The sequence below is a fragment of the Agelaius phoeniceus genome, chromosome 16, assembly GCF_051311805.1.
Source record: "Agelaius phoeniceus isolate bAgePho1 chromosome 16, bAgePho1.hap1, whole genome shotgun sequence".
Lineage (NCBI taxonomy): Eukaryota > Metazoa > Chordata > Aves > Passeriformes > Icteridae > Agelaius > Agelaius phoeniceus.
Genome location: NC_135280.1, coordinates 10,577,565 through 10,601,663, shown reverse-complemented (window position 1 = coordinate 10,601,663; position 24,099 = coordinate 10,577,565). Strand labels below are relative to the sequence as shown.

At 40.2% G+C, this 24,099-nt stretch overlaps 1 protein-coding gene across 3 annotated transcripts in view; it reads right to left on the bottom strand.

Moving 5' to 3' along the window:
- Window positions 1-24,099, bottom strand: part of GRIN2A (glutamate ionotropic receptor NMDA type subunit 2A) — a 157,399-nt gene that overhangs the window by 61,981 nt on the left and 71,319 nt on the right. For all 3 annotated transcript variants that reach the window (XM_077187015.1, XM_077187017.1, XM_077187018.1), the window contains exon 4: window positions 9,378-9,970. In XM_077187015.1, the coding sequence (XP_077043130.1) occupies window positions 9,378-9,970 (593 nt within the window). The remainder of the gene's footprint in view (window positions 1-9,377; window positions 9,971-24,099) is intronic.

The following is a 24,099-nucleotide window of genomic DNA, read 5'->3' as shown; positions in this document are numbered from 1 at the left end:
CCCCCAGCCCATCTCTGTGGTCTGAAGTTGAATTGGTCTGAATTGTTAGTGTATTTAATTGAAAGAAATTCAGTGGAATACTGATGCAGACAGAAGTGCAGATGTCCATCCTATAGAGAGATGTGTTCTGAAGGGCAGAAATTCACTGTTCTTCATACATTACCTGTAGTGATTTCCCCACAAGACACCAATACTGTTTTATATGTTTGTATGAGTTTGGAGAGAATTTTTGGGTCAGTTAGTTGGTTGTTATGGCTGGCTTTTTTAGCAGTAGTGGCAGCATAATCTCCTGGGGAATGTGACACAGACAAAATTCCTCAGCTCCAGATTCAAAGGAGAAGGCTTTGTATTGACATAGCTCCCTGAAAATCCCAGTAGCAGAAGCACACTAACTAAACATATATAGACCCAGAAGAAATAATGGCATTGTATCATAATAGTTAATAAATAAATGTGCACCTGGACAGCTATACTAACATCATTCAGCACCAGTTTGACAGCAATTTGTAAATTCACCCATTATAACTCACATTTCATTACAGACTTCCAGTGTCAAAATTTTCCCCTTGACAGAACTTTGCTGTCCAGTTGAACTAATTTCCTATATATTCCATTTTTCGTCCAACAGTGAAAGATCTTGCTTGGGAACAAAAAGCTTGTCTGCCACCTTGAGAGGCAGCAAACACCAAACAGGATTTAATTGTGCTCAGGTGTAAGGAACCAGCACAGCATTCACTGTGACCCAGGGAGCGAAATGCCCGGGCAGCGAGCACAAGAGGAAATCAAGGATGTGCTGTGAAAACAGGCAATACTTGCATTTACAGCACCCTGTCCCAGTCCACACCCATGAGGTAAGATCCCTCACAATGAATAAATCAGCCCCCTCGTTCCACTGGAGCTGAAAGCCAAGCAGTGTCCCCTGCCAAGGGACCCCAGACACACACACTGCACTCCATCAGGCTTTTGTGCTCACCTGGGCTTTGAACCACGCTGAAAATGGTGACTGGACTGGAGGTTGAACCCTTCCTCAGTAGGGATCACCTGATTTCAAACACTACTCATCATATTTTGGGCTCAATATTCAAATGTCCTAGCCTGGAAGTTAAGCAAGGGCCATCACAAGATGCAGTGCTGAAGCTCAAGTGTTCCAAAAAGACTAATATGAACCACAACACCAAAGTGAAAAATTGAACTCAGTGTATATTTTAAATCACATGAATTTACCAGCCATTAAGTAAAGAAACATATATTGCAAGGCTTTTGGTTGTTTTTTTTAAAATTCCCTAATCTGAAAAGTCTCTTAAAATTGTATTCTCTGATCCTGATACAAAGGTGTGAGTGACGCACTCTGAGCTACCCCAGATTCTCACACTGCAGCAATAAAAAAGAACTTCAAAGAGATTCTTGTTTCCCCAAGCACATTCTTCTGTACAAAATTCATCAGCTGCTGTGTTCTCCAGAAATCAATGCCTACAACCTACACTTGCTTTTGGATTGTCATTTTTCCTCTGCAAAGGACAGAAGTCCTGCTCTGCTTTTACTGGCCATGATCCCAAACTGCTTTTCCTACAAAAAATGCCCAATGTTGGTCTGCTCCTAGTTAGGAATAATGCTGTGAAGAATTTATATTATGTTACTCTTCTAGAGTTTTAAGTTTATCCAAAGTTAATTCTGTGCAAGAGGTCTTTGGCTTCTGAATTGGATAAAATATTTTTCTGAAGTAGCTTTGGAAATGCAAATTCCTCTTTCTTAACTAATGAGGTGTTTAGTTATTTGAACTCCTTACTTTGATGGGGCAATTAGCAACATACCTTGGATTTGTAGTTAATCTGTTTTCATTCCTCATTAAAGCTACAGCCTTTGCAAAGGCACGCTAGCACAAGACCTTGTGATGGTATTATGACACTGAAGTCTTAATTAACTTTTGCAAACTGAAATTTGTAAGATTCCCCAGGTGATACAAAATGGCACTTTTTTTCTGACAGAAGTTAAGCTAGTCTCTCATTGAATCCAAAACAGGGTTTTTATCATGCAAAGAACCAAACCTTAACTATGTATTTAAAAACACTTTTAAACATTTATACAATTCTTTTTTGCTTGTCACCTTCCCCAAAAAACTGAGAAGTGTTGGAACACCACAGCAGAACACTTTTGCTGTCGTATTCACAAGCAAGCCTTTGAAGCACCCAGGTTACAAACTTCTCTAAAGGTTTTCAACTTTATTTTTATAAGCCTCAGAAAGATCAAGTAGTTCACACAGAGCTCCAGATTAATGCAAAAACTGCAATATTTATCCATGTCTAAATCCTAACTTTACCCAGAAAGCCAGAACATACTGAAAAAGCTCAGTTTTCTTACCCTGTAACTACAGTATCACAACTTAATTGACTCCAATTCAATTAACAAATGGATGAAGACTTTGCCAAAGGGATCAGGGCTCAGTTTTCAGAGCACCATTTGCTTGGATCCAATACTGCTGACACAGAGGCTCCTTTCTGGCCAGACTCCTCACAGGAGACATGGACTTCCTCATCCATGAATGTTTGTTTAGGATTTCCTATACTGGATGAGAACAGTTGAAACCCTGGAGCAGAATCTTTGAGGTTTTCTACTTCTGTGGTAGAAAAAGCAAACATGTTTGCAGGCTATGGCATTTCTTTTGAGCTTTACCATATATATGTCTATTCAAGAAACACAAGTGTTCTCCCAACACATCCAAGGATTTGAGAGCAAAACCAAGGCTTAGTGGATTCTATGTTGGGCATTATTTTAAGGAAAAAAACCATAACTTTATGTAAACTATTAAGGTCACTTTGTTCCAAACATAGATCAACCCTAGCCCTGGTTTCAAAAACCTCTCAGAGTGACCTGAGAAAGCCACCAAGGACAGAATGGAAGCACAGCAGAGCAATGCCATGACACAGAAGCAGGTGCCAGGCCACCTGTGGAGCCTCAGCACCCTCCAGATGCTCTCTCTGGGTGCCAGGGAGGAGCATCCTCAGCAGGGACCCTCTCCTGCCCACCCACCTGTGTCCCAAAAACCCCCAGGACTGGTCAGGCTCAGGAGCAACATCAGCTCTGGAGTAAGAGGGTTGTTTATAATTAGTGTGAAATTCACCTAGAATGCAGCTCCCAAACACACCAGCAGCTGGGAAAAATAGAATGGGGAAGGCAGAGGCATTAATGAAAATGTGTCACCTCTAAGCCACCTTCTGAGGAGAGAGCTTAGTCCCCAGACCTGTAAAACAAAGCACAGGGCCTGAGAGCTGCAGGGAGCAGACAGACCAGGGGACTCCTCTCTGCCTTGAGCTCAGAGCTGCATTTCCTGCCCTCAGATGAGATAATCACACTTGATAAACTCCCCAGGTGCCATCATCAGGGACTATCATTTATATTTAATGTCTTCTTCACCATGGGGCAGAATTTCAAATCTCTGAGAACTGCAGGCAATGAACAGAAGCTGGAGAGGCTTGGGGAAATACATCTTGCATTAAGAGAAACTCTCCCTCTTCTCTCTCAAAGAAGGATTTTCCAAACTGAGATTTAAAGCAGATTAAATGCCTCAAAACCAACATGCTCTCTGGTGATATTTCTCTTTCCTGCAAAGAGTGTAAACCCAACCATTTTAATAACCTAGACAGCCAGCTGATCTGGGCTTGGCATTCACTCAGCCTCATACCTAAAAAAGCATGAGTGGATGCAAATTTTGTCTTTTCTTCTCTACTTGTTGAGGCTCTGAACTGCTGAACTTCCTTGCTATGATTCAACCATGACATTTGAATGATACTTATCAGTAGAAACCCCCAAGACACATTTTTTATCATTAAGAAACAGACTTCCTCTGTAAAATTAAACCAAAAAATTACTTAATGTAGAATATATAATGTGTGAAGTACATATAGAAATACATCTGCAATAGAACCCTATTAAACAAGGTACTGATGCATTTTTTTAAGTCAATTCTATATTCTATACTATGTAGGATTTTTTTTTCTAAATTCAAATCTTTTGCAGTGATGCAGAGTCACTTCTTCCTCTTTGTGCGTCCTCCTCCTCCCCCTCCCAGCCCTTGCTCTTCCACAAGGGTCCCTGGCTTTGGAGCTGTGTCTCCCCAGGCCTGGAGCCAGCAGGATGAGTAAAGGTTTGGGAGGGATCTGCTCAGTGAGGGTGCAAAAGGAACAGCATGCCAGCTTCTGGGACCTCCTGCCAGCTGCTCCATAAAGCATTCACTGCCACTGGCTCTGGAAAAGCCATCCTGCCCCAGCTCTGCAGACCAACAGCAGGGGAACCCTTCTGAGAGGGAGGCAAAGGGAGGGAGCAAAGTTAGGAAGTTCAGCATATCCCAGCTCCCTGGGATGTGCCACAGCGAGTGTAACTGAACACCAGAACCTTTAGCAAGTTAATGCTGTTATCAGCATTAACGTTTCAAAAGCAGCCCTAATTTGATCACATATTGCTGCACCAGCTCAGAAGCATCCCCAGCTCCTCCCCATGATGTGTGCCTGGCTTCCTGCCAGGGGATGGTGCCATCTCCATCTCCAGGAACATTCTCTGATAATGCTGATGCTGAGCCCTGCTTCCAGCCCTGAGGGCAGGCTCCACTCCATGCCAGAGGCCATGCTTGTTCTCTTGTTTAGAATTATTTTAATTATCACAATAACAAGGTAATGTTCTAATCCAGTAACTGTTTGGTATTTTCTGCTTCCTGAGCTGAGCAAACCTGGGAGAAAATTCTAATATAGATTTTCAGTAATTTCTTGAATCACTTTTTAAGTAAACCAGCATCATGCTGGGGTCTCTGGGGCAGTGTTCCCCTACAGAACCCCTCCTTTGTTGTCTGTGAAGTTTAGTTTTCCTTTGGACTAATACATAATTAGTTAAATGTCTATACACCTTCAATCATCCAATAAAGAAGATGATACCTATTGTTACCAAGTCTTCTCACTTAAATGAGCAAATTCTCTACAAATAGGCTGTTGATCTGTAAGTGGGAAAATATTAAACAGATTTGCTGGATTATTCATCAAACCATTGTGTCCCTATAATCCCAGATTTCATTCAAAAAGAGGCAAATCTGTCATGATGGAAGCTGGAATCAAAATATTGAATTTAGATGACCATCAGGACAAGGGGGACAGCAAACCCTTTCCCTCTGAGGAAGGTGCTGTGCTGAAGGATAGCAGCAGCACAACAGCAAGGACAACTGAGCTTTTGTCCCTGGCCCTGTGGACTGCCCATTGCTCCTGCTCCAGGGGTGACAAATAAAGGAAATTGTGCTTGGGAAGGGTAGGATACCCTCTGAACCTACACCCTCACTGCTGAAGGATGGGTCTCTAAATCCTGCCTACAGCTGGGCTGCATTTCAGAAAGAATCTCACCAAATGTCAGCCCCACATGGCAAACACCTGACTACCTATGGACAGACACATCTTTTTGCTTTTCAGGACCAGCAGGGTTGGAAATGCTGCAGTGAAATGTCTCTCCCAGGGTCAGGATTTCCATACACACCATGAGCACTCCTGTAAACAAAGCAGCACCATTTCAATGCACACAGCACCAGCATTTTCCATGACTGGCAGGGTTATTGTGTTTTGCTGTTTGTTTGCTTCTGTGTTTTCCCTTTTTCAGAGAGAACAAGAGTTTGTTCAACTGACTTGGCATTAATGAGGTGCTAATTCTATTTATCCTGCTGTGCCAGTATTTCACACAATAGTGGTTTTCTGCCTTGGGAGACCTGGGTCTTACACAGATAGAAAAAGATTATCTGAATCAATACAGATACAAATATACATATATATCTGTGTTTTTAATGCATTGAAAATGAGCCCTGTATTTTATTATAAATCCTTTATTCATAGGGAAAATTTGGCTTTCCCATGTGTACCAGAAATGAGCATTGATCAGATCATTCCAAAAACTAAAGCAAACCTGATTTTCTTCTGGGTCTAAGAAGCCAATAAAAGTATCTCAGAATTGCAGTGATGGGGGAAAGACAAACTGTGTGCTTTAAAACAAATATATCTTCAAACCAATTTAATACTCAAAGGATTTGAGAAAGAGGGAGGAGGAGCTTTTACTTCACTGCTTTCTTTACATAGAATTTCTTCACAAACAGAGATAAAACTGCTATCTAGATGTGGGAAGTCACATATAAAGCATTATTAACTTCCATTTACAAGCAAATTAGCTATTATAGCATAGCCTCAGAATACTATCCTGGGTTAAAAGCTGAATTAGACTGTCATTACAATAGATGGAGCCTAAAAATCCTGGGGTTTTTCTCTATTTTGAGCTTTGTTTTGCTCAGGCATTCCCTTACAGGCCTCTTCCCTGCCTTCCTCTGAGTTCTCTGCTCCTGAGCTTGCAGCAGCATCCTCTTGTTCAACCCAGCTTCTCCAGCACTGATTCCCAGATGGACAGGGGGGTAGAGCACAGCAGACCCCAGGTCCATCATTTATTTACAGTTACTTTAGCCCTTTCCACTGGGAACATGCTCCAAAATCCTTTCCTCAGGTTAGTTTCTTAATACAGCACATATACATTTATGTTGTAGTTTACAATATGAAACTGCACTGTCTGGGACCTGAAACTGTGAAGATTCCATTTCACAATAAAACCCCAGTAAGGGCATTGATTTTTCATGTAAAGTAGAAAAGTAAAATTAATGATGAGGATGTAGAAAAGTAAAATTAATGATGAGGCTGAGAAAGTCCAGTGAATTTATGTAATTCACCTTGGCATGGAGAGACTGGTCAGCTCCCCAGGATTACTTAGTCCTGGTAAATGCTTGTATATACTTGCCTTGCTAGCAGATTATATGTGACAGGAATAGTCTTGGGGAGTTATTACATAAGAAGGACTATTTAAAGTTTATTTATTTTAGTATAATTCTGACATTTCTAAATTAAAAAAACAGCCTGCTTCTTGTTCTTGTGGTGTTGGAAAAGCTCAAAGAATCTCCAGTACAGAAAAGGTATTTTTACTTCATAGCTCAGTGTTGCACATCAGGAGGAAACTTTTTTAACCACAGTGCACTACAGCTTCTCCTATTAATAATTCCTGGGTGCATCATGCACTGCATGCTGCAGAATCTCCTGGTGAAGTCTAATCTCACTACCCCAGCACTCACCAGCCCTGTTCTTGTACTCATGCAGGTTTAATGAGAAAATAAAGATTATTTAGAGAAATACAGCTTATACTGAGTACTGAATACTTAATTCAAGTCTACACTAGTGCATTAGCCAAACAATAGGGTAAGAGCCTTTTTCAAGACAGGTTCAAGTTTTTGTGCCCCTTCCAAGAGTATTTTAAACCCCAACACTTATGACAGAATACAATTTAACTTTCACAGAAACTGGAGTTCAATTATTAATAGTGACTGCTTGGTTTGCAGGTCAGGTGCTTCTGTAAAGGCTCAGAATTTGGTTGACAGGATGCTCCCACTGCTCCCTGGCACTGCCAGCACACACACCAAGAACCAGCACAGGGCTGCCCTGGGGGGGACAGCAGTGCCTGCCCCTGCTCTGCCCTGACCCCAGGGACACAGCAGGGACACACCAGGGACACAGCAGGGACACACCAGACCCTGCTGGGCCACACAGCCACCCACAGGGGCAAATCCTGCCCCATTTGTTACCTACAAAGTGACTCCAGAACATACTGAAAATCTGTATTAGAATTCTCTCCCAGGTTTGGTCAGCTTAGGGAGTGGAAAGTACCAAGCAGTGACTGGATTAGAGCATTACTTTGTTATTTTGGTAATAAAAATAAGTAGGAAAAGCAGGAAAATATTGTGGGGTTTCTGCAATGTCTCCAGGGAATTTGTAGTTTTAGAGGCAGAGGTTCAAAATTACGAAAGGAAGCAGAAAAAAGCCTGCAAGTGTCATGCTAAAGGCAAGTTCTCACTAAGGAAATGTTAAAATCCATTTACTTGGTTGCATTTGGCTTTCAAGAAAGCTTCTGAAGAATGCAGTGTGCAAAGAGGCTGTTTTCATGGAAAACTGTTCCAGGACATCGTGTGGTAATCAACTCCTAATCTAAATATGCACATACATCTCAAAATTAAAACTGTTCCAAAATCTCCTTTTTGAAATCAGCACAAACTTTCCTTCCTGTGCTTGCTTTTTTGTAGAAAGCACTCCATCTGCACTATTTGGCTAGAACAAAGGTCATAAATACTTCTTAGTAGCTTCCATATTGACAAGAGCTATTAACAAATACACAAGCTACCCTACTTCCTCTCACAGACCAGATAAAGAAATACATTACCATGCAACATTTTGGATAGAAGTAATCAGAAGTATCATGTCTAAAAGGGATAATTAAAAGGAAAACAATAATAATAAGAAAAAAAGAATCCTGATTTAAACCTTGGCAGTCCCCATCTGAGAAACTGTTTAGAGAAAACATCTATATCAGCTTGCATTAATGCTGGTTAAGTTTCACAGAGGTGACAAAAAGATACCCTTAAAAGTAAAGGGGACAGATTTCAGGTCTCATGTGATAAAAGCTGCCTAACTAATCTAATACTTCTATAATTTCCAGGGACAGCATTTTAATGCTGCAAATTTCTTGTCTTCTAAAATATGACCAGGTTCCTGCTGATGCAAGAGATACGGGCTCAGCCTCCAGAGCATTTTGGCAATTTTACCTCATAGTTAAAGTACACAATAGTCCAATTTTGTTCTCTCAGCTTCATACCCTCTAAGATCAATTTCTGTCATCTCCTACACTAGATTCAGAGCAGTGTTTATTCTCCACAGCACACATCACCTCCAGGAGCACAGCTATTGTCACGGACATATTTTCTGAAAAATCCTTCATTAGGATCTTTTCTCCTGAGAAGCTGAGAGGCCTCAAAAATGAAATGTAAACAATGATTATCTGCTGCTGTGGAATGCAACAGGTGCATCTTTGATTGGTCTCATGTGGTTGTTTTTAATTAATGGCCAATCACAGTCCAGCTGTCTCAGACTCTGGTCAGTCACAAAATCTTATTATCATTCCTTTCCTTTGTATTCCTTGCTAGCCTTCTGATGAAATCCTTTCTCTTTCATCAATTCTTTTAGTATAGTTTTAATATACCATTTTCTTTTAATATAATATAGATGATAAAATAATAAATCAGCCTTCTGAAACATGGAGTCAAGATTCTCATCTCTTCCCCCATCCTGGGGCCCCTGTGAACAGCACCCCAAGCTATCAGTGCAGCAAGTCCTCCCGCCCGTTCTCCTGCAACATCTGAAAACCCCTGCTTAAAAAGGGCTCAATGGCATTAGCAAAAACCAATACTCCCCTTCAATAAACATACAGTGGCAACAAAAGAGAAAACTATCAAGGCTGAGGAGGTTAAAATGCCCCAAAGCAATCACCCTTACTTGTGCAAGGTTTGAGAGGGCCGGTCGTTTTTGTCCAGCTGTCCATAGCAGCTCGTTCGTGCCTCAGGAAGGAAGGAGTACTTTTCCAGCATGGCTGAGGCAGCTGTGGCAATGACCCCAAGGCCATCCCGCACCCGAGCTTCTAAACTGTAGTCCCACTCATCATAAGCTGCTGAAATGAGTCCTGAAGGAAACTCCTTGGGAGTGATTTCTGTGTTACCACTGACCAGGCTGGGAACTATCCAAAAGAAATCATAGCCAGTGAGGCCCAGGGAGCGAGCCTCATCCAGGATGTAGACAGCTTCATCCTTGGAACAATACAGCAGGATGACAGATGAATGGATTTTCTTCAGCTGGATTTGGGTTTTGGCATCTCCAAAGGCAGTATCGAGTATGATGACGTTCTGCATGTCCCAGCCCACAAAACTGTTTTCCACAGTGGTCTTAATGACATTGATGAAATCTCGATATCCAGGGAAAGTGGTGGTCACCAGAGAGAACACATGCCAGTCATAATCCTGCATGATCTTCAGCATGATAATGGCTTCTTGCTGGATGGAAGCCCCAAACTGGAAGAACGTGGACATGACATCCTAAAATACCAAACACAGCAAAAGATTAGCAACTTGGTACAGCTCCAAAGGGAACAGAATCTCTAATTCTGCTTTCTGTTCTACCAGAGCTGCCAAACTTCCATTGCATTCCAGTAACTTTCTGTGGTTTATCATTTCAGACCATCAGTAAGCAACACTGATCATAGGTACTTACAGCTAATCAAAATATTTACCAAAAAGGAACAAACTGATATTTACATAGGAAATTTCCAAGTGCTGGATCACTTGAAGAAAACTCAAATCAGTAGCTATTGAGGGAGGTCCCTGGGGACAGCCACCCACAGTTAAACAACTCTCCAGCAGGAAGTTTTACATTCCTGTAAACGCATGAACGCCACCCAACAAACTCACACCAATTTGTAGTTACAACAGAAATAAACTGCAATGCACATGCTGGAGGAGCTCTGTGCTTCCAGACAAAATGTCTGAGGGAGACTTCATTTCCAAGGCTCACTAGGCTTGGTGGAAGCTTTCAGACTCTGCAGGAGGAGATTTTCTGTCCCCAGGGACAGAGTTCACTGCTGGTCCTGCTCCATTCAGAGCACACGGCCCATTGATGCCTGATGGAGAATTAACAGGATGGGACTCCAAGGACAACCAACAATGTGTCAGTGTCCTCATTAAATGGAAATAACTTCAAACAATGGCCTCACAGTCTGCAATTGCTCTGTAATGTTGCCCAAGACAGATTTGTTTCTAATATTTGTCCTATGATTTACAGAATTCATAACATTTTATACAGCACAAGGGCAGGTGCTGCCTATTTTGACATCATCAGAAATAGGCAGCACAATTAATTCTGTTGGCACTAAATTTCCAAACATTTTGAGTGGTATATTTTTACTAAGTTACTGTAAGATCTAAATTTATTTTTTTAATTTTACATTCTGCATTTACATACAATAATTAGAGTGCCTAAACTATACATGGGAAGCCGTATAATTTTTTATTTTTATTTTACTTCAGTTTTTATTCTTGACCAGTAGAGGCAACTTATTTGCATCATTTTCAGACACAGAAAGCATGAACTCCTGGTGAAACAAAAGCTTATGATTTAAAAATAAGATATGAATCATTCAAGATTTCTTATGCAGGCTTCTGAAGACACATATGATGTTTTAAATTAAAAGAAGTTTTATGATCATGGTCACAAACTGCTATCCTTTTTTACACTTGCAGGGAACAGAAACAGATTCATTGATTTCATGGCAGGGTGGTGTTAGACATACAAATATTAGTGAGAATGATAGTTCAGCTCTGCAAATCCATTCCAAGAAAACAGTCCATACTTTTTTAAATAGTTGAAGAGTGTTATTACTTTCCAAGTGTTAAGAAGCTGGGACCAGGATTTTATATAGCTTGACAGCAATAAAAGTCTTACAACTTGTGTCAGACCTTGAAGACTGATATTGAAGGTATAAAATACACAGTGCTGGTGGTAATGAAATCATCTGCCATGGCTTCTTTGGTACGTCATGACATTCTGAATGCCAGAAACAGATTTGAAATGTTTTGGGTTAATTACAGATGCTATAAAATATCTTTTGGAATAATTGAATAAGGAATATTCGATTGCTGAATTCTTCTAGGAGCTATTTCCTGGTGACCTGGACTAGGTACAAAAAAAACAGCAAAGATTTTCATGTGGGGTCTCACAGCTTAAGGAACCCAGCAAACAGAAAAGCTGCTCAGAGTCAGCATTTAGTGATTTAATTACTGATTTACTACTACAAAGTAAAGTTGATATCTACAGACAGTGTCATGAATCCTACTTTGCTGCAGCTTCTAACTGATCATAAAAATATTGTAATTCAAAGCAAATCACTTCAGTTTTCTTCTCCAACTCTTATCTTAGTTTCCATTTATGACTAAAAAGTAAAACCATTTGCAGTAGATTATATCCATCATATCCTTTCACTCTTCCCATTTCTGTATGTGTTCTATAGAAATGGAATAATTCTTTCAAGCAATATATACACCTTGGTCCTTTGTGCATCACAAGGAACTTCACCAATGACGGCATTGCCCCCAACATCTGAGGGCAAGAAAAAAAAAATCACATGGACATTTTCAAGTGTGACCTTTCTAACTAGTAAATACAGATTTTTAACCTAGAGCAGTCCTTGGCATCTTCCCTGGCAATTAAGAACAGTCTTGAGCACAATGCTCTGTGTCACCATTGCAGCGGGCTGACAACAAAAGAAAAGTCATAAAAGTAAATCCTTTCCTTTTGTAAATATTATGTTAGAAAAATAGTTTATGAAAGGAGTTTCAGATATTTTTGTAAAGGTCACATCCATATTACAAGAGCCCTTTTCCTGTAATTGTGAATGCAAAGTCTAACCAAAATCAGGCAACCATGATCAATTTGTAATTATACAGTGGAAAGAAGTTAGGGGTTAGGAAAAATGGAGACACAAACATCACAAGTGAGATTCTCATCTGAAGAAATTCCATGTAACTGCACTGACTTCACTGGATGCTTTTATGGAGCTGAAGACCTGACTGTATTTGAAACAGATGGAAGATTACAAGGAAATTGCAGCCTTAGGAACTTCAGCAGATACTTAAATGACTATAAGGAGAATATTCAAGGACATATCCATTAAATGGGGGGAAAGGGTGAAGTTTAGTGAAGAAATAGCAAATAAATAAATAAAACTGTATCAGATTCAACTATTGTAATCTTAAACATCTACAGAGCCTTTCATTTTGAGGGGTTTTACGCTTCACATTCTTTTCAAAAAGCATTATTATTCCTCTGCTTTATACAGACTTAAATTCCATATGTGTAATAAAATACTAAGTTCCAATTTTCTACATTCAAATGCAAACTAGAGTGATGTTTGTAAAAAACAAAATTATTCCATTATTTTCATTTAACTGTCATCTTGTCATGCATTGAGACATCCATCTAAATCACTGCTGAAGTAGGAATACAGATGTAATATCAGAGGTGCTTTGAATGCACACTAGAAATATTTTTCTTTCATTCCTCAATGTCTCCAACTATTGAGATTACTGGTAGAGGTTGCAAGGAAGGATACAATTTATCCAGGGCAAGAAAATTTTTACAGAGGAATTTCTCAGATAAATCTCAAAGCAGGACAATCCCAAGATGTTACATTTAGTATGAGTAAAGATTTAGTTGGAAGTATTTTTCTCTTCCAACTTCTTCACTAGATTCCACCACATCCCTGTGAACAAGAAACAGCAATGAAAAGAGAAGATAAAGAGCAAATGAAAACATTTTGTTTCTTTCTGTCTTGCACATGAGTGTACAGTTTACAGCAAAACATCTCCCCATATGTTTCACAGCAGAAGGAAGTAATCCTTCAGTTTGCTTCTTGCAAAATGTTATTCCTGAATTTTGTATGTGACGAGGTTCTGTGGTTGCAGGGGAAGGGCGCAGAGCAGCCCAGCTCTCCTGCTGCCGTCATTTACAGATTCATATCTTAGACTAAGTTGGTTTTAATTAGTGTACCCAGTCTACAAATCTGTCACTGTTGTCAGAAATGAACATTTCCCTTCCTAATTCCAGCAAATTCCAGGAATATTTCTCTGGAGAGCTCATCCTCAGCCATTGCCACGACACCTCAGTTTCCCAGCCCTGGCTTTTCCCCGAGCCCAGCAGGGTCACTCCCAGTGCTGCAACAGCTGAGGGCAGCCCTGGTGCTGCTTTGTGCCTGCAGGGAAAAGGCAGCAGGACTTGGTCAGCTGAGGAAAGAAATACTTGTTATCTAAACTACTGTAGCTTTTGTTAAATGAAAATTAAACTCCAAACCAGAACAAAACTGGGGTCAACACGGGACCAAATCAATTTTCCACTGCACAGATATAGCAAGGGACAGCCACTTCACTGGTAAGACAATATTATGACAGGAAGGGAAAAATCAATATGAAAGAGAGTTTAAAAAGCAATCCAGAGGATGATTTTATTCAAATAGCAACAAGATTATCATGACAGGACTACAAGTATGACTTTCACATTATCTTAATTGCTTCATTCTTACTCTCTTTCACAGAGATCAGCAAAAATAATTTTTCTCTGATTTTGCACCACTGTAAATCAGACAACCCATTTTCATAAAGATTTACAGCATGTGGTGCCAGGTCTCCATACACAGTGCAAGCTGTTCCCTGTTTAATGAAATATCATAGTTATTTTTCATTTTTATAAAGACTGGAAATAATGAAAGCCAGAGGTTAGTCATGAATTCAACTGAATAATTTAGCATCACATCAAAAATATACTGGATAAAATTATTTGTGCTGATCTCAGATGTAGGTAAAAACATGTATTTTGCAAGGTGTTAACTCGGTACCATATTTTTGGACTACTTGAAGAGGTGCCTTGATTCCCTGGTAAACATGAAGGGAATTGCATTTCTCTGCCATGAATTTCCAGGCCCCAGCCACAGGGTTTTCCTTTGTGGAGGGGCACAGACCCATGCCAAACTTTCAAGTAAATGCAAGCACTGAAGTGGAAGAGCTGCAAGGAAAACCTTTCCTCCAAGACACCCTGCATATTTTTGAATCCTTAAGTTATTAAATTCCGCCTCTATTCATTAAGAGAGAGAGCAGGCAATTCCCAATACAAACAGCTCACTGAGGTGCCCAGGGAGAAAACTCCTCCATTATCACCATGGGAGCAATTTGAGGGAGGTTATACAAAAATTTGTACTTCCATACAAAGCATAGCAAGATGTGAGGGTGGAAGTAATTTACTCATTCTTACAAAAAGCAGAAAATACTTGCTTCCCAAGGATCTGCCACCTCTCTGGCCTCACACGTGGTGAAACCAGAGCCAGAAAAAGGGTGGAAATCTTCTTACTCTGTCATTTAACTGGTGCAGATGCACAGCTACTAAATGTATAAAGGTCAACTAAAAGGACAAACTGAAGCCTTACTTTTTATTTTAAAATTGCTGTAGGAGAGGAACATTGAAGTTAGAGAAGGGCAGTAGAAAGCAAGGGAGTGCATTATGGCTTTCCAATAGCTGACATGTCCCCTTTTATTATTTCATGGAATAAATACCAGAGAAACATGATTTCAAAAGGTTAGCACTGGCCTAATCAAGCATGTTCTTTCCCATTTCCAGAGGGAGTCTGCAGAAATTCATTTTGCAAAGACTTCTGTATTTTTAGGTCATGGCTTCATCCTAAGAATTTTGCTAGATAACAGGTTCTGTGGGTTTTTTTCCTTTCTATTATATCCATTTAATGTTATACTACCTATTTGGCTTATCTAGGCTTGTTAAAAGAGCTGAAGTTTGTCACTTTTTCTCCTTTTTTTTTGTACCAGAATAGCAAATAAACAAAGAGAAAGTAATGAGAACAGGGTTATAGCAATCATTGCAGAGTCACCTGGGTTTGATGCTTTACATTTTCAAAAACTAGTGTGTCATGTCTAATGAAAGTAACTCAGTATGTGATTACAGGGAAATAACCTAATTATGGAAGATGACAAGTTTTGCACAGAGCTCCTGAGCCATTCCTGGGCTGGAGCTCACTCACCATCTGGGTTTTCTTTCACAGATTGTTCAAACACTGGAAATTGGGGTGGCTCAGTGTGAGCTCCTGATCAACCAGGACAAACAGGAGAAAAATGTTTTCAAAGGCTGAAATGAACCAAGAAGAAATGAACCAACAAGACTGTGACCAGGCAATAAAATCCTGAGAATATCCACATGAATCAGCAGGGATGTTGGGGTGGTCGTTTGATGGAAAGTTTATTAACAAGATGCTTCTTTCTAGATGGACTTTCATTTCCACAGTTTCAAAAATGTTTTGCATTACCATGTTTATCCATGAATATTTCAATGAGGAAGGGCAAAATTGTGGGTCTACAAAATGGCAATATGGAGCTGCTTTGCTGTTTGGGTAAGTAACAGCTATTCTGCAGCTTTTGGGGCCAAAAAGAATCCAAATGTAAGAAGCAGAGTACTGATACCTCAAAGAATAAAGGGAGAATAAGAAGTGTTTTCAAAAAGAATCTATTTGTTTTGTACATTCAAATATTTCTTGAATACAAATCATTGACTCTTTAACCCACACTGGGCCATGTAGTTCTGTACATCAGTGCAATCAGCATTATCCTAAAGTACTTCACCTTTATGGGATTTGTATGCAAGTTTTGTTTCCTGTCAGAATTTCATCCAGAAAATAAATATTGAAAAATGTGTTTGACCTAATATATTGTGTAGCAAGGAGGATGGATTATAGCTGAGTATCATTTCCCTTATGCCCCTTGCCATGGCTGCAGGTACATGCTTTGCCATTTTTTAAATTTCGATTTTTTTCACGGTTTGTATAAGCAGTGTCCTTCTGCTTTATTCATGCAATTAGTCATCACCAAACTGGTGTAAGTAAATAGTTTCTTGAAGAGCCCAAGAAGACTTCATTTTCCATAGGAAAATGACTTTAAACGAGCCATGGAGCACATCTTTCACCTCAAGAACACCTGAGTTCACATGGAGAGCTCCTGAGTCTGTCCTTTCAGTGAAACCTCTTCAAGCAATTGTCATGAATGATGGGAGAGCAATCAGGAAAATTAAGGACTTTCCAAAGACAGGAAAAGCAACTGCTGTGAAGTTACTCCAGTTAATAGTGGTGAAAGGAACTGGCTTTCTGCTGTGTGGGAACATTCATCTGCCAACAACTTACATCTGAAACACCAAAACAAAGTTTTGGTGACAGCATTAGGAAAAAAAATGGGGTCCTGTTCCAGCTCTCCCCATGAGAAAGTTTAGAACACAGTGACAGTGACTTGTTCTGTACAGGTCGCCTAATTGGCTGAGAAAAAGAAATAAATCATGCAACCCAACCCCAAACCATGATTTTACTGCAAAACTATCAAAATGCACTTGTTGGAAGATAGAAAGCCTTGGTGCATTTTCAGAAACAAAAACCATTTTTCAGCCTTATAGAAAGCTATTCACCAGGTATCAGAAATAGAAAGCATTAAGAGAGCATCAGTGAGCTTGTGAATTAACCCAGTGAAAGGCCAAGACTCAGGAAATCCAGCAGGGATACACACAGGCATTTTGAGAAAGGAAAAGTCGAGGTAACCTTCCTCTCCTAGTACTGGTAGCTCCTTATAACTCACATAATTCATCTCTTGAAATAAAATACCATAAAGATATAGGATATATGAAGGATACCAACCAAATAAGCTGGATAGATGTCTGGAAAATAAATAAAAATCTTTGTATATAGACTGTCCATCCCCACTACATCTCGTATTCCACTGGGGCTTTATTTACCAATGTTCCCCTTTGTTTCATATCACTCTGCTTTTTACTACCAAAACAAACACTGGGCTATGGGGAATACCTCACCTTCCTCCAGTTGCACTCTGACTGTGGAGAATTATCTATCAAATCAATTAGTTCATTCACTCTGAACCACATCTGCTCCCATAAGGACATCACAGGTGAGCTTCTCTTGATGCATGGGCATTTTGGGGAACTTAAATGGATAGAAAAGCAAAGCATTTAGGTTACAGTGAGTTATATTATTTCTTGGAGCAGACAGCTAGGTCTAATTATTAATCTTGAAAACAATCCTGCTGATAATGGCTATGCTTCCTGAAATAAGCCCTGTACATGGGGTTTAACCAGTTCCAAAATGAATCCCAGATAGCCAGGTTTTGGTAAGTCAGATGGATCTGTGACACAAAGGAAGATTCTAAAATTTTCAAGGAACTCCAAAAAGAAAGAAATTTAAAAACAGTGCTTTATCGTCCTCTTTAAATAGGAATTGAAGCTTGCCACTTCATAGTTTTTAGATTTTCAGTAAGTAAAATTTTATTGTAATAGTTAAGGCTTACATACCTTACTGTCCAAAGGATTATATCATAAGTTTTTATAAAGCACAGTGGTCACATTTTGTCTGATTAACAGCTTTTTACAGCACCAGCCTAATTCCCTTTCTTTCCAGGATCAGTTACCCATATTGACTTCACCCTACCACAGCCATAGGTTTAAACCTGCACACAAGTTACTGTGAGCCATCCACAGAATAGGCTAGAATCCAATTTACTTGACATCTTCTTAAGTATCTGGTAAATTAAAATATGTAGTGGTAATGTTTTAGCTAAGTAAAATTTGATGTGTTTATGTTACTATTGCTGTGCAATCAAAAGGTGTAAGTTGTCTGAACAGCTTATGGAAACTTTCAAGAATCAATGCTATGCAATAATTCCTCTCAGGAACAAATTTTCATTCCAGATATTTAGCATGCAACACCCTAAGCATTTTGCATAATTATATGACTTTAAAATGTCATTTTCATACATATTGTATACCCCAACCTATAGGAAAAGTTGCTTAGAACAAGGATTTAGGGTGGTTGAGGATAAGTTTAATTCAAATCTCTTGTCTAGTACAAGTATTGCACAGGAAAATCCTGCAATACCAAACCACTTACAGCTCACACATCGACAAAAGTTACGAAAATTTACAGCTTTTGCCATTAGGAGCTTTTAAAATAACACTATCCAATCTTATTAATGCTGTAAACAGAACTACGGCCAAGAATTCAGCATTAAATCCAAAATCAGTAGCAATTTATGATTTAATAGCAGCTGAATTAAGCCAAACAGGCTGTTTGCTTATCGTACGTATTGCACGTGAGCATAAATGCCATACACTATATAGAAAGATAAGCATAATTGAATATAAATAAAAATGCCTTAAGATATCATCTCCTTATCTGAAAACATTTGGCCTCAACTGAATGCTAAAACACTTCTCACTTGTGTTGGGGATGAGAAGCCAGAAAACCATTAACTAAGTCATTTCCATACATCTCCACTTAGCAAGTAGAAACGAAGATAACAAACAACCTCCTCCTCCACCCCCTTTCACCAAATGGTGAGTATAGAACATTAGGAGAATAAAAGAAATAAAAAGCCAATTTAATTTTCTACTGTGTGCTTGTAACTGTGCTTTTCCTTGATGAGCCAGAAATCTTGGACCAGCACCTCTGTGAACCTGCTTGAGCAGCACTGGACCAAAGAGAGAAACCCAACAGCCAGAGACAAGCTGGGGAGGGCAAACAGACAGATGGGAAGGGAATTTTTTAAGAGGAAAGCTGAGCAGAGTTCAAGAGAGCCATTCCAAGCAGCTTTCCATGGCAACAGAGATTTGTAGGATAAATTTAAGTATCAGAGGAAGATAAGAGATTGAAGACTCTGGATCTCATCAAGACAGGCATTTTGGTTCCCCAGGTAGTCTGGGTGCTGAACAAGAAGAGGTGCAAACCTGATTCACCTGCCTTAGGAAAGCAAAGTGACAAAACCCTCGTAACTCCCCCAAAGCACACGAAATTCCTCTGGAGGAAGTGTTTCACAATGCTCAGTATGCTCCTCTGCTCTGAGGTACAATCAGCACGTCTGAAGAAGGGACTGTACTCATGGGAAGTTCCATTTATGCTTATCCTTTATATTCTCCTCTTCAGGCACCATCTTCAGCCTCTGGGCAAAACTGCAGCTGCTCTTGTGTTATGCTAATAGATATTACAGCCTTTCTCAGAGTGAGGGATCAGCCTATCAATCTAGAAATTAATTTCCTTTTCTACTGTACGTTTAAGAGCAGCAGGTCAGAAGCAAGTTCAGTTTCAAAATTTCTGATATGTGATCTAAATCCATACTTACATATCACCCTAGCTGAAGAGGAGAGGGTGACTAACTGCTTATCCTAGAATTAATCCTGCTGATAAGAAGGCAGCACAAAATACACCAACAATGAACAATATTTCACTGGCACTCACTGCAGAGCCTTTGAACAATCACAAAACAAATCACATTTGTGTTAAAGCAGTGTCAAGGGCTCCAGTGCTCAGAGCTACTGCATCCACAGCAGAAGGAACTCAGGAAGGCTGTGGAGTTCAGCTGCAGGCAGATCCAACAGCTTCCCCCATCCCAATCCAGATAAGGACATAAGCATTGACTGCATTCTGTGATGTAGGGTGAGGTAATGTAACAGAAATGTGCAGACAAAAAACTCTGATGCACCTACTTTTCTGACTACCCACACTGTTCCACACATTTGATTAAATCTACATTTTCTTTTTGGCATTCTGTTTAAGGATGCACCAACTTATTTAGTTGCAAGAATATCACACATCAAGAGATTTCCCAAGCATTATTCCCATAAGCAAATAACACTCCAGGCAGAAGAGCTTTACCAACATATATTCAAATTACTGAGCCTTTCCATGGGCAGTAAAACTACTTCTTCTGTGAAATAGCTTAGCTTGTTACTTTTCCTTAGTTATGCAGAGGCAAAACATCTTTAGCATGTCTCTGATTTACAGTTAATATCAGAGGGAAAATATAACATCAAGAAAGGAAATGTTCAAAATATGAATTTATCTCCTTACAAGGCATAGTAATTCTTTCTAGAAATTATTATAGATTTAACAGTCATACCACACACTGTAAATGCTGCAGTGCTACAGCAAACTGAGTATCTCATTTCCAGCTATTAAAAAAACATGTTTGTACAATGTGAAGAAGACTGAAGACCTCTTCCTGAACCTGCACAATATCTTTGAAGAGAGAAACATCATAATCCTCATACTGAACACAAGTAACAAAACTTATTATATGGACTGATGGTTTTAAGCCCAGAAATTTTTATTAGTTGCATTTAACAACCCAGAGCATGCAGCATTTTTCTGGATAGGTACAACACCAAAAAACTAAACTACTTACATGGATTTCTGTGAAAATATGAATCATAATTTTGAGTTTTTCTAACCTAGGCATGAAACAAAGAAAGACTTGTAGCTAATCTTGGTATATGCAACAACAGTTAGATTTTTTCAAGCATCTATTGTGCAATTAAATTGCAAATGCCATCACATCTAAGTTCAATGGGAGCTCAGCGGGCTCAAAGTTCTCAGGGGTGGGTTTGCTTAAGCAGAAAGGAGCATCTGCACAAATGTGAGGGTTCATCCATGCCTGGGTTTTTTTTTTTGCTACTCTCTGTGTCCTCAGAAAAGAATTTCATGCTCAGTTAACTGAAATAGTTTCTCTACAAACACAAAGTGGAAGTTCTTGATCATTTTCATTAACAGAACAAAGGGATTTAGATGCCAATCCTTCGGGTTCCTTTGAAAAAAACCCTTTTGTGTGGGATGACTAACAAACAAAACACCTGTTCTTACAAGTTGTTAAAAGCTTTCAGTTCCGCAGATAAAAGATGAGTATTGTTACATTTCGGGAACCTTATGTAACAAAGCTTGTTAAGGAAGTTGCAGAATTCAGCGTAAGGGCACGAGGGACTGTGCCTCCCCTCAAACTGTTCTTCTCCATTTGTCTCTGTGTCCCCAGTGCCACACTCTGGAACAGCAAAGTTTAGTTTACAAAGTACAAAGACTGCTTTTCTTTTGCAGGTCCTTTAGAAATAACGTATGATGCCCAAAATCCAGTCTGAAAATACTGACTGAGCAGCAGCCCAGCCACTTCCATCCCATAGCTGATCTTCACAGCAGGTGTTTTATTTCACTATTATTAAACATGTCATTAACTAACTGAGGATTGATCTTCATTACGACTTACTGTGATGTAATACCAGAAAGGAAAAGATAAAAGCTATAAAAGCTATAATCTGATTCCTTGCAATATATTGCAAAATATATATATATATATATGATATATCTATATATATATATTCCACAGGAACTCCTGAAATACTGGTGAAATGTGGAAAAACAGGGGAAGATGTCAGTGCACAGCTCTCACTAGGCAGTTCTGACCTTCCCCTCAATGACTTATAATTCTCTGTGTATAAGCAATGTGACTTCAAGTTTGTAAGATAATAACTCCATGATCATTAACAGATAATTTAAAACACCCAAATAATTAAGCTGTACCAAATCTCCACTTCTTCTGCGAGGAAGACAGTCTTCTGGAGCAAGCAGGGCTTGTTCTGTGTTCAGATACAGCTCATATTAGGGAGAAAAGTGCTGATTTTTCAAACCCCTACTAAATAAGACAGTCTTTCTGCACAGGATGTATGGAAAATTGGGAAAGAAAAGAAAACTGAGATCTACAATCTTTGCTATACTGCTTGACATGCTCCATTCCACAGAAAGCGGAATTGCTTGCCCAGGTGAAGCTCTTGAGAAGCTGGATACCTGGGTGATCCCATGGGACCCACCATTCCTCCTGAGGAGATGGATACCTGGGTGATCCCATGGGACCCACATTACTCCTGAGGAGATGGATACCTGGTGATCCCATGGGACCCACATTACTCCTGAGGAGATGGATACCTGGTGATCCCATGGGACCCACATTCCTCCTGAGGAGATGGACACCTGGGTGATCCCATGGGACCCACATTACTCCTGAGGAGATGGATACCTGGTGATCCCATGGGACCCACATTACTCCTGAGGAGATGGATACCTGGTGATCCCATGGGACCCACCATTCCTCCTGAGGAGATGGATACCTGGATGATCCCATGGGACCCACCATTCCTCCTGAGGAGATGGATACCTGGGTGATCCCATGGGACCCACCATTCCTCCTGAGGAGATGGATACCTGGGTGATCCCATGGGACCCACCATTCCTCCTGAGGAGATGGATACCTGGATGATCCCATGGGACCTGCCATTCCTCCTGAGGAGATGGACACCTGGGTGATCCCATGGGACCCACCATTCCTCCTGAGGATATGGATACCTGGTGATCCCATGGGACCCACCATTCCTCCTGAGGAGATGGACACCTGGGTGATCCCATGGGACCCACCATTCCTGCTGAGGAGATGGATACCTGGGTGATCCCATGGGACCCACCATTCCTGCTGAGGAGATGGATACCTGGTGATCCCATGGGAACTGCCATTCCTCCTGAGCATATGGACACCACCTGGGTGATCCCATGGGACCCACCATTCCTCCTGAGGAGATGACCCCAGGGGGCCTGGCATTCCTCCTGATGGACAGCCAGCTGTTCTACATGTCCAGAGTCTGTCAGCCCATTAGAAACCCCAGGAGAGGAGCAGAAGCACACTCATGCAGAGAAAGCTCCCTGCTGCTCCTGCCTCCCCATGGGTTGATCAGGTCAGGAGCAGGGGACTCAGGACAAAAGTGTCTCCAAAAAGCACACACAGAACAAATGACCATGTTTGTGTTACCAAACACGTGCTGCAGGGAGTGGGCCAACATCCCACAGCAGGGATCTTCTGTGCTCAGCTTGCCTGGCACAGACTGCAAAATCACTGGCAAGGAATTCAGAATCCCTGAGCCACTCAAAGGATCTTGGATAACCAGAGTGGAGGAGAGGAGCAAAATTCCACCCACTGGAAGGGAACAGTTCCCTTTATAGGCCTGGACAAGAAGGGCAGAAGTTAAAAAGCACCACAAGACAGGAGGAGTCAGGTGAGCTCTGCCCCTCTACCAGGTGTCCCACAAGTTAGAATTCATCTGGAACACTGCCTCTAAAAGCCATTTCTGGTGACAGCTCAGCTATTTCCAACACATCTTATACCAGTTCTGCTGTCCAGGGCTGGCACAGAGCCAAACAAACATTTAGCATGTTGGAAATAGATGAACAGTGCAAAAAAACTTAACTCCCTCGTGGGAATCAGAAAATATTTCCTTTTTACTGTTTGTGGATTATTATCAGTAAAAATTTGGACAACCACTGGTTCTGAATAAAAGTATTAAACATGAAATTTTTTATCCAATTCTAAATGAAACACTTTCATTTCAAAACACAAACAGGAAGTCCTGTCATTTGAATTCATGCTCTTTTTCAGAAAATATAGAAAAGCTCAGAGCAGAAGTAATGCAATGTGACAGGTGACCGGACACAAATCACAAGCAGTTAAGGAATGCCATTTACAAAGCCCATTTCTTCAAGTTAATCACCCTTATTAATAAACAAATACTAAGAATAACACGATTTAAAATAAAATTAGTGAGAGCCAATAAAAGTTTAACTCACTCAATTACAGCAATAATTGTCCATTACTCTCCATAATGTAGCTTAGCCAGCACTAATGTCTGTCATTTCAGACTGCATTTGTAAAATGACTGGATCATAAAATGGGATTTTCACAAAAGCTACATTTCAACAGCTCTC